Source organism: Coloeus monedula, assembly GCF_965178545.1.
Source record: "Coloeus monedula genome assembly, chromosome: 6".
Lineage (NCBI taxonomy): Eukaryota > Metazoa > Chordata > Aves > Passeriformes > Corvidae > Coloeus > Coloeus monedula.
In genome coordinates, this window is record NC_138786.1 from 47,262,463 (window position 1) to 47,274,529 (window position 12,067).

The window sequence follows — 12,067 nt, forward strand, 5'->3', positions numbered from 1 at the left end:
GGACAGGTAACTGAGTAACACTCATACAAACGGAGATAGCATAATCAAATATTTTTGTGATTTATCATGAATTTACAAGGCCCTGATTGCATGCTCTTATGTTAATTCCTTTTACAAAGAAATACAAACATACCTACTTGGCCAGTTGCCACTATGTTGATAAACTTGGGGTGCTGATTCACAGTGAGGCACAAAATATCATCATTGTGTTCCTGGTAAAATGACTGAGAGCCTAAAAATAAGAAAAAAAAAACAAACCAAACCCTAGTTCAACTTTAATTAAAACATTTATACACAGAGACTTGGCTAATGTTTGAAAAGTTTATAATATTTGTTAGAAAACAGCATTATGGCCATGTTGCATTTTGAAGCTTAAAACCAGAAAGCAGAAACTCATAATTTTTTATCTTGACTTCAACACACGGCACTCAGTAACTCCGAACTATTCCCTCAAGTTTTCCACATCAAGTTGCTTAACTATCACAGAAACAAATGGCTTTCTGTACTTTTCAAAAGGTCTAAGTTATCTAAAGTAAATGGGTTGTTGGGAATGAATGTGATACAGATGACTGAAAAGTAAACCAAATAAAAATATGAACTTATGCTTCAAAAAAAATTAAATTACAATTACCCCATTGTTCAGCTCTTTTAGTTTCTGTGATCATTTTAACATTCAAATTTCAGAAAGCTAATACCAAAAAAACCAAATCTTTACTTCCTTCAAAGTTTAGTCACCAGGAATATTTCAGTATACTTGTTTGCTTATGCAGCTACTATGAATATTTTCTACAGACTGAAATTTTAGCAACAAATAATATTTTTTCCACATACTTTTACAATACTTAAAGCATATTAATTGTTTTATAAACTGTAACTCCATGTCTGTAAAGAAACATTTTCCCTCCAGTGGGTTTTCTCCTACCTGTTGCCACATTATACAAGATCCCAATAGATGCAGTGTGATAAATTACATCAGCACCATCATTCAAATAGTGCACATTGTTTCTGCAGTCCTTGCCTCGATACCCAAATACCAGCTCCAAAATTAGGTCCTAAAAAAGATATTCACATCAATAGACACTCAAAACCTTAAAGCACTTATGAACTTTACAGTCTTCTGTAGGCTTTTATTTTTTAATGATGTCCTTACGTAGTAAAGGAGTTTAACGATATCTCAAAGCAATAGAAACTGAGCTTGTGTCTCCCCTGTCAGTTTACATGGCTGCTCATGCTTGTCACACATAGCTGTGTCACCCTTTCATACCTGCCAGGGGGATGCTGCAGAATGTGCACATATACACACAGACATATATATACACTGAAAGGGATACTCATACACATGCACATAAATAAATAAACTGCAGTGAAGAATAAAGCTCTTTGAATGTGGAAGACACTAAGAAACAAAGAATGACAAGCCTTGGTCCACAATTTAATTCCTGCCATCAACTAGAAAGCTGAATTACAGTCTAAAACTTCTAGAGCAGTGATGTCAGAAAGCTGTTTATTGTGCTACACCAAACATTTTGCAGCATCAATGATACTTGGGTTGGTATGAAGAACTGCATTTTCCAAGGTCAGATGAAATTTCTACCTCAGATTAATCAAAAGTTGGTATATTTATTTGCAATTGCTATGTAATGAAAAAACAGGTGCCAAGGCTAAACTCATCATTAATAGAATTTTTTAAATTATTTTTAAAACTCGTATCAATAATGAATTTGAAATGAAGTCTTAAAACAAAGTTTTAAAAGACTGGAATAAAAAAAAGCTTAGTTTCATTAGCAATAATACACCCTTTAACAATCCGGTTATCTAAACAAGACATCCCGCTTTCTACAGTCAGTTCTAAGGTTTTATGATTACTAAGAATTCAGTTATACTCCATTTCATTTGCAAGAAAAAGAAATAGAGACTTTTTTTTTATTTACAAGTAAAAATTCTCTCCCACTTTTTCTGCTATTTACCCACTATTCACTATTTCCATCTTTGATACATTTGGAATGAAACAATCATTTAATGTGTTCAGAGATGTGTCATTTTCTGGCAAAACAAAATCCTACAAGAAGAAGAGGAGATCAACATTTTTCTTACCTCTATAGGTCTCTTTTTTTTCCCCACATTATTTGTCTGCAGTTTCTCCGGCTGTGGCAATGCCCTACTAACTGGTGGTCTGAAATAAAGAACTGTGAATAAGAGAAGGCTGTCCGTCACCCATTCCATACTAACAGTACCTTCCAACCTGCTAACGCATAGGGAAATCTTACAGCCCTATCCTGCTCAACTAACATTCATATTCATCTTTAAAAGACATACCTCTGTCAAAGGAGAAAGACAAAACCTAAAAATCCTTTGTTTAACATACTAAGTTCTCTAATTCTTCAACAATCCATGGGTTAATGAAAAAGCTTGCTTTAAAATGATTGGGCACTTTTAAAATATTCTTAGCTTTTCCAAGCTATGTTTTTAAGGTACTTTCATCTTCTCTGTAGTAATTTTACTGAATAGAGGCTACCTGATTAATCGAATAATGCCTGTTCCCACATGCCTCCAGCAGACCCCTAACTTCTCCTATTTTTGTAATAGTTTGTAAAGAACTCCAGATGCACCTGCCCATTCACTCTTAGATCAACTGAAATGAGATATGGATCAAAGCTTACACAGAAGTAAACCAAGACCATGTAAATGCATGAGTAACAGCCATAATTTATGTTCCACTGTTCTGAATAGCCCAGATTTAACTAAGAAGTCTCAATTAGAAATGTGTAATGAATATCTGTAACATCTCTCACATTACATTTAACTGTACCTATACAAAGAAACACACACGCAAATAAGCTTTATTTATTAAATATATGCAATTAGTAATAGTAACTAGTAAACTATTCCTAGTAATTTGCAGAAGCATTGATTTTTGATTCTATAAATACAGCATTTGTGGCTGCAATAACAATCCTTCAAACTGGACCCTTAAGAGAAACAATTCATTTTAAAATAAATTATATGTATAGATTCAGTGACATCCAGATGATTTAATCCAGTAGGCAGTGCAATAAACTAATATCAAACATGAAGCAATAGGTCTCTTTCATATTCCTTTTTAGTAAGAAGTACTTCTAATTTCATCTCTGTTCTTAAGTGATTTTGATTCAAAATAATGACTGTCTTTTCTAAGAACAATAGTATATGATTTATTTGTACACTGTGTATTTTGAAGGACAGTTGAAAAGCTTTTTTTTCCCAGTTATTTAAATAAAATACTATTTTCTTAGATTTATTTCTTCATTTTCCCTGCCTAATTTTAGTACAATTTATAGATTGATGTCACATCACCAAACATAAGATTTATATGTATTAGAATGCAAACTACACTGCAAATATAAAGTGTGTTCTGAGATATTCCACTTAATTCCTCTACTGTTAGAAGCCTGTAAGTACTTGTGGAAAAAAATTACAAAAAACACCCAGATGACAAAAAATTTCTGTCTGGTAAAGTCTGTCCGTTGCTTGGATCACCCAAATGTGATCAAGTTTACTAAAGCTTCCTATTGTGTTAGACAGGACTGGAGGGAGGTACTTGAAATATTTAATTCAGCATCATACGTCTAGATTTTATGAAATGTGAAATCTACACAATAGAAAATCCAAGTGCACATCTAACAAGAAATTTTGCCACTTCACACTCGACAGTTAGTTAACACTAAATCTTTTCATGGGAGGGATATGGACTGCATTAAATTATTACTGGAGCAAAATATGAAATAGTAATTTAAAGTTAATATGAAAATTCAAGGCATGAAGGAAGATAAGTAAGGCCCATATTTGATATTCATTCATGAGTAAGTGCAAATTAAGACACAGAACACTAATTTGAAGTATGGAGGAAGACTTCTGTAACTTCACAAAGAATGGTATACTAACAGTTGCTTTTTGCTACTCCAAAATTATTTTTCTTAGAAAACAGACTTCTAATAAACTGGCAGTAAAGGCAAGATCTGGGGACATGGACCATAGCAAGGCAGGTCCAAAAAGAAGTCCAATATGGACATGCAGTAAGGTCTGCTTCTTCAGAGACAAATATTAGAAGATAGCAGCACTTAAATGCACTCTTTCTGTCCTGCTTGAAATTTGTGTGGTGGGAATGTACCCCTAGACTTCATTCTCAAAAGTCCTCAGTTAAAAATCTTTTTTCTTCTCTGAGGTTTGCAAATGGAAGGGATTCACACATACCTTGAGACAGAAAAGCATGACATTTGAATTTTTTTTTTCATAGTCTGGACCTAGCTCACAGTCACAGCATCCTGACCTTTAGTACATGAAGGTGACAAAGTAACCGCCCTAACTTTTGGAAGAGAGGAGGAAAAGCAAAGCAAGCATGGCCTGGGCTGTCTTCATAATCTATACAAGCACACTGGCCAGTACAGGAAGCAGGGAATCTCTCTGACTTCTGTCAGCAATCCCAACATACAATTCCACGATCCCTCTTGAATCACTACTGTCTCTCAACTGTTTTTTTCCAGGTTTTATACTTGCTGTGAGATTCCCAGCCTGCCAAGCTATTTTTCCAGGTCTTCTCTTCTGTCCTATCACCACTGACTCCAAGCATTCCCTTACCTAGTCTGTCATACAACAACAATAGCACTTCTAGGCCAATTCCTCACTTTTTCATTTTGAAAAATAAAGAAACTACACTTTTCTTTGGAATGTTCTAAACTGTCAACAGAAAAAATCTCCCAGCAGGTCACAACGTTTACCATATTAAGATGGTAAACATAAGGAGAGAGGCCATCTAAAAGAGGAAAAAATGCTTGACTGTATTTGTTCCCCACTTCCACAGCAGATGACCAAATTCAGTTGCAAATACCCTGATCAGGAAGCAACAGGTATCTCCCAGTGCCACAGAAGTCCTCTTATCATTGTGCGCTACCCCAGCTGAATCAAATCCAATCAAGAAAAACTACTGAAATGTACAAACAAAAATTTAAAGGCACAGATTCAGTATGGGGAATGGGCTTTCTAAAAGCACTTCAGTGATACAAAGAATAAAAACCGCCCTTATTCATTGAAGTAAATGAAGACACAGAGAAAAAGAGAAACTAACACAGCCCAGTTCCTGCTAATATTTGCCGAGTTGGGGAAGAAGAGAAAGGAATAAATCAGACAGCTTCATTAAACATCTGAAGTAAATTTACATTAAGATTCCTTCTTTTTTCCTAAAAGTAATTTTTTTCCCCAAAATCTTTTTTGAAATGGTCACTGATCTCCCAAAATATTACAAATAAAATTTTGGTTGGGTTTTGAAGTGTATTGGAATTTTTTGCATATGAATATAAGTACTGCTTAGAACAAATTCTAGTGCTTACAACCTCTGAAGTTAAATGACAGAATAATAACCAGTTCTCCGCCTGTGCAATCAAAATTCTCTAAAGAATGAATAGGGTTAACAAGTTAAATGAATTGCACATAGCTGTCATTATACATAAGCTGTTATTTCATGGTTAAAAATTATAGTTATTGAAGCATATCTAGTAACTGATTTCTGTAACAAGTTAATGATATTAAGAGCTGCTAATCAAATTTTTTCCCTATCTACAATTTTACTTTCAACTGTAATTCAAATTTCTGAATTCCTTTGATACTTCCATAATTACAGCTCATTTATTCAGCAACTAGGAGCACACTTAAAAATGCAAGTTACTCAAAAAGCATTTGTACAAAAATGGTTTCTTAAAAACCACTTACACAATTTTGCCTTTGAAACATATTTTTTTTAAATTAAGTAAATACAACATGTACCTTTCTCTTTTTAAACATGGAAATTGGGAACAGTGCTGAAGTGCTGAAAATTGGAAGATTGTATACCAGTGATTCTGTTGGTCCTAACCATTAGTTTCCCCAAGAACCAGCTTTCCACTGTCTTGTTACCTCTTCTCTCATCCCATGCAGCAGCAATAAAATCAAACAGCAAGTAGAGTAGGGAGTACTGCAGAAATGTGAGACTGGCATGCTGTTTGTTGTGTGTGCTGCTTCTACAGGCATGTTGTAGAACTCAAAAAGGCTTCTGGAGAAGAAGAAATACAGTTGTCAAAGGCATATTAAGGACTAAAAAGAAAAGCAAAATGCCACTTAACTCAGCTGTGAAGCATCGACACCCAAGATAGGATTGCCAGTCTACACACAGAGCAGCAGAAAAAAATCCAAACCTTCTTGAAGGAAGGAAAGTAGAAAAAGATATGCTCCTCTCTGCTCCAGACACTTTTCTAGCTGAGAGACAGACCTTTTGATAGAGTAAGGAAATCTTTAAATGCGGCTTCCTGTAGATTACATAGCAGCCAGCATGTGGAACAAAAATGTCAGATTCTAGATTTAACAATCATGCAAAAAATTTCTCTATTACTTTGAATAACAGACTAAGAATTGTATCAACAACTAATGTCCTGCTTTACAGATGAGGGTAGGGGAAGATTGAGCAAGACTACCCAATCCACCTTCTGCTCACTCCAGAATGCTTTGAAAGACTTCATATTTTTAATTTCTGATTTGTCATGGACAATTTTGCAACCATCTCATTACTGTTGCTCTAGAAATTAACAGAACACAGCATAAAAAGCCCTTCTTCTACTTGTCAGCTTCATACTTGACACACAGCACTTAAACTTCCTCTCCTTCCTCCTCTCCTACCCTGGCCCTAATTCATTTAATGTCCCTGAAACACAGAGGGAAAAATGAGTTGGAGGGGAAAAAAAAGCAGAAAAACTAAATACAGCAGAAGAACATATTTGAAGTTTGATGAAAGCAGTAAAAACTGAAAGGGCATGGTTCTGACAGAGGTTTACATTACTGGAACTGAATATTTCTCTGCTGCTTGGTTCTAGAATGTGGCATTTTTATAATATTTGCTGTCTGTTAATCCCTTGTGATAGAATGGGAGAAGAGGTAAAACAATCTCATATTTTACAACTGCTTGAGAAGAACATCTATACTTAAATGCTCTACAAACACAGGTTTATATCATCCTTAAGTAATCATTATAGTACATTTACATTCAAACGTTACCACACAACAGAATAAAATGAATGTACATTGGTCAGGAAGACTTGGCAACTTTTACTCAGCTGTAATATCTCACAGGTCACCTAAACAATTTATCTAAGTATCTGTCCAGGAAAGACTAATTCTATATTGATCCAGAGCAGTGGAACTGGAACTCAAATTACAAGCATGCATGTATTCTCTTCCCAATTAAGTTTCAAGATAACAACTTGAGCATTTAAAAGCAGGAATGTTGACGGACATGAGAATACATTTTCCAAGTGCTTTTTTTAAAAGTGTGAAAGCCGAAGATATTTTTTATTCGCTATTTAATGTGCAGCAAAGTGACTAATGGCATATGCAACACACAGTGGTCATATACCTGTATGCATAACTCGCTGCATGCTCAAAAACTGTGTGGAAAAGATGGGAAGGAGAGCATGAACAGCATGTTGGGGTGAATTCACATATGGATAGGGTCAGTTCGTGCATGTGGAAGGAGAATTCCAGCCATCTATCATAAGGGCAATAAATACCTTAATAATGGCACTTTATTTTTAAAATGAAAATAGATTTTGTATATATATTTTAATATTTCATGTTATGACACTATAAAAATCGAGTATAAGCATTTTGAAGTAGTTTCTGAAACAAAGAAGTCTCTTTTTCACAGTTTTAGACATCGCTTCAATATTACTACCCCTTGTTGTATGATGATGTACTTCATTCCCTATCTTCCTCATTGTTACTGAGTTTCTAAAGTTATTAACAGAATAAGGAAGGATTTTCTGTTATATAGCATAGGTAAATTACAACCAATTCTTTGAGTTCTGTGGTAACTTATTACAGTATAATTTACAATATTTATTTCTGTTTTAAAAATACAACTATTATTTTGGGCACAATTTCATAAAGCAAATTACAGCTGTTGGTACAAAAGGAAAAGTCCCTTCCTGTGCAGGGCACCAAAGTGGCAGTTCATACTTAGAGGGACTTGCAGAGAATTTAGCAATTGATTTTGCACTACTCTTCAGCATGAAGGGTCTTGCACTGCCCTCCCCAAAAGGTGTTGGCAAACATGAAGTAGAGAATGAATTTTAAAAGTAAGGAGGACTTCTTTCCATTTACTCTTGCAAGTTCTCCAAAGTCATTTGTGAAACTTTACAGAGGTCTAATTTCCATTAGAAGATAATGAAGGCTGGTAGCTTCTAAATACTGCTTCTTGACAAAAATTACTTATAATTATTTTCATGTGTCCTATGAGCAGTAAGTGCCAGTTTATACTCACTAATACAGATACAGGGAATCGAATGCTTAAATAATTTAGTAACAGATACATCTTGACATGTCAGGTGAGACTGTCAAATCATCATATGTAAAACAGCTGTCCACCAGGGGGCAGGAAAGAGTGGTAATCTTTATAATATTTTAATAAGTATTACTGAAAAAATATTGCTTGTGAAACATAGGAAAGTATGGTGTTGGAGTTCACACTGTAAAAAAGTATCTAGCTCACACTGTAAAAAAATATCTAGCTTATTGTATGAAACAGAACTACAATGAATATATATAAATTACAGATTTGTAATACAGAAATATTCTGAACACTGATAGGTGCATGGTATGGCACCCAACATGACAGATGGCTTTTAAGGAAAATGGGAAGGTGGCAGTAGAAGATGGACTAGATAGCAAAATAAAAGCATTACCTGGAACCTCTTTTCAGCAGCAGATGGGAAAGAGAAAAGGATTACTTATACAAGTTGGGCTAAAATTAGGTGCCAGTGAATTATTCATACAGATAATTATTACTGACTTTCTGGTTTGTATACTTCATTTTACAACAAGGGGATTATTCACTTCATAGCCTATGTAAATCTATTATTTGTATAGAGAACTCCCATTCACTGAAATGGGAATTCTGAATATGTGTTGACATGAGAATATAATTCTTTGGGATAACTACTGTAAATACAGAAATAAAGAAGAAGCAAAACCAAAAACATCTGAACTATACCAAGTGTTTAGAGTCGGCAAACACAACACCTGAATTACTCAAAGAAAGGTTGTGCAGATTTAACTTCCAGAAATAAGCTGATGGATAAAACAGACAACTTGCTATTAAAAACAGATGTTCAAGTTCACTCACAAAAATACATTCATTCATACTAAGATGCAATTATCTCAGCTAGTAAGAATGTGTGGGGTACTGAGCACTACTGAGATGTACTATTTTTTCATGACTACTTAATTCAGTTTATGTTGACTAAAGATACTTTGCACTGGATAGGTTTCCTCAGTTATGTATGAAGTAATATTCCTAAACTTTGGCTAGCCAAAAATCATTATTAATCATAGAGCATATGGACATGTACAGATGATTTCCTATCATTTGTAGTATGCATGAGCACATTCCATTAGTTTGATTAGCTGGTACACTTCCACTGGTTTCCTTAGCTTTTCTTTTAAGAACTACCAAGCAACTCCACCTTGGCAAGGAGAACGCTAATTAGTGTTTTTCACTTATAAGTTAAGCAAAAATAATTTATGAATAATTTAGGAAAAATTTTCCTGAAAATTACGAACACAGCGTCAACAACTCACCAACTCACAAATAAATTTTTTCCCCTACTGAAAAGAATGTTTTACTGAATGTCTTCTAATTAGTTTTAACTTTATTTTGCAGTGCAAGACTGATGCTCTATTTCTTCATATAGGAAACAGCTAAAACTTTCCCACAATAAAATCCAAATGTAGCTTGAACAGGTTTTGCAACTAAAAGCATGTAATTCCTCAAGAACTACAGAATATTTTTCATAGTAATGCAGGAGAAATGAGAGATTCCCCAAGAACGGAGCAGTTTTCTCTTACAGTTTTCCTGAGTCCACGGAAAGAAACATTCGTACAGTCAAAGGAACATTTTTAGCTTCCATTTATCATTTTCCATTCTTTGATTTACAATTCTACTTTTTTGATTTCATGATTCAAGTATTGAACAACATATTCCACATGGACCACACAAGACATACCAAATTATTAGCTAGCAAATATTTACATATGGATGCCTAAACAGTACAAGGAAGATTTCATTAAGGCTTTTGTGCTGTCCTCATCACTGAAGTAAGCAAGACTTATTTGAAGCTGTATTCAACCTATCTAGCAATACACCTGTGATGCAGTTACCCTTTTCTTGACATCTTAAAAAATGCATATTGTCCAAAAAACTTTTTACATTCTGTTGATAAAACCAATCTACACAGTTCATAAACCAAATGCAAATCTTCCAACTCTCACCACTGAGCTACACAATAGTTTCTCTACACACTTCGTTTTTGGCTGCAAAGTGAATAGATGTTTTTCTTTGCATTCAAAAATTAAGATTATTTAGTAAACCTTGATACTTTGGTAATTGGCTTTTTCACTTTCTCAAAGACATGGGTTTTAGCTCAGCTTTGGGAAGAAAAAACAATTACCTCAAACTGGTAAAGGGAGACCATTCTTTTCCACCATGTTGTTCTAGTCTACAGCTTGTAACATAAGTAACTAACAATAAAACTAAATTTATGATTGGAAAGAATGAAGTCTGAAATTTCAGGGTTTTCAGTCCCAAGGTTAATGCCCTGCACTAATGTACATTCCAATGGGCAAAACAGGCTTCAAAAAGCCTGTTTCCTAAAACTGTTTTTTTAAAAAGTTAATGTTAAATTTCAACTTTCCTGTAATCTAATTTACTCTGCAAATATGGTAAACAGAAAGAGAGAAGAAGCTGCTAGTGTAAAGTCCCTTGCTATAGCTTTTCATTTTTGACTCCTGGCTTCTCCCCTCTCCCAAATCACACAAGCTGACAGAATCAAAGTAGAAAATAAGGATGATTTTTTATGAAGAGAGCTCTGGAGTGTGTATTATTTACATTCATATCACAAGTCACTAGACTGGAAAACAGAATAATGTAATTGCATTTTGTTTATTTATCCAAAACAGATATGGAAGATGTTTGTATAAAATCTCAGAATTTCTCCTTCAGTGGCAATTACAAGGTGATAATTGTGAGGTTTGGATTAAAAATGTTTCATTTCAGTAGCTTCCTTCCTCTCTCACTGCCTTGGAAGTACAATTTACATTTCTTTACTGTCTCTGTTGAATACAAAAAAAAATTCTTCTCAATCTGTAAGAGACTAGTCTGTAAATACTTTTTTAGTTTCCTTCCCATTTTGAATTCACAAGGATCTAAAGTAGGTGATCTGTTTTTGCATCTGTCTATACGTCCCTAAGCAGACACAAAAACTCCTCAAGAAAAAAAAAACTAAACAAAAGCTAAATAAAAGCAGAGGCAGTTTTGTCGCAACACCTGGTTTTGAATTATATCTGGGAGTATATGCAGAACAGCAAAAGAATTTTCAAAAGATCCACTGGGATCTTTGAACGCAAGAGATCTCAGCACATGGACTAAGTAATGGTTTTATCTGCTTGCAAATCTTTAAAACTTATGGTGAAAAATTTGAACTGAAATTCCTGGTTGTTTAGTTTTGAGATCTCTTGGTACAGCCATTCTTCTGTAAAGTACATAAATCACAGCACTGCTCCTCTGACAGCGACAAACAGCCAACTTCAGGGAGTATAAGAACAAATATGAACAGATCATTATTCTCCAGAGGCATCTCCCAAACCTTCAGTGCTGTGCAGTTTAGGGAGTAGCTGAGTCAGAAGTGTTTTCAAAATCAACCACGATGGACTTTTTTTCTGAGTAATTTACCTGGCACAAAAGCATACTAGGAAAGAACCCTTAGTAAAGGATAGAAACAGTTTTCAAATGTATTTTGTGTTGCTGAGTATCCACAAAGCTATTACACAACCAAATTAGACACACAGTATACATCTTTTAACATAAAAATATTATCTATAAACATTATTATTCAGAAATGATAAATAATTCAAATTACAGACCTAAGTGCTGTCTCACAGCAGTGCCATTTTGTGTTTCCAACAGAAGTTAAAATAAGTATTCCAATTTCAATGATATAGCATGGTAATTTCA

At 34.4% G+C, this 12,067-nt stretch overlaps 1 protein-coding gene across 2 annotated transcripts in view; it reads right to left on the minus strand.

The window, feature by feature from the left end:
- Nucleotides 1-12,067, minus strand: part of EML5 (EMAP like 5) — a 103,376-nt gene that overhangs the window by 16,682 nt on the left and 74,627 nt on the right. The window contains exons 28-30 of one of the 2 annotated variants that reach the window (XM_082284176.1): nucleotides 2,095-2,173; nucleotides 923-1,052; nucleotides 134-232 (exon numbers count right to left, since the gene is read on the minus strand). In XM_082284176.1, the coding sequence (XP_082140302.1) occupies nucleotides 134-232; nucleotides 923-1,052; nucleotides 2,095-2,173 (308 nt within the window). Of the gene's footprint in view, nucleotides 1-133; nucleotides 233-922; nucleotides 1,053-2,094; nucleotides 2,225-12,067 lie in introns of both variants that reach the window. The other variant, XM_082284175.1, reaches the window with a different exon arrangement.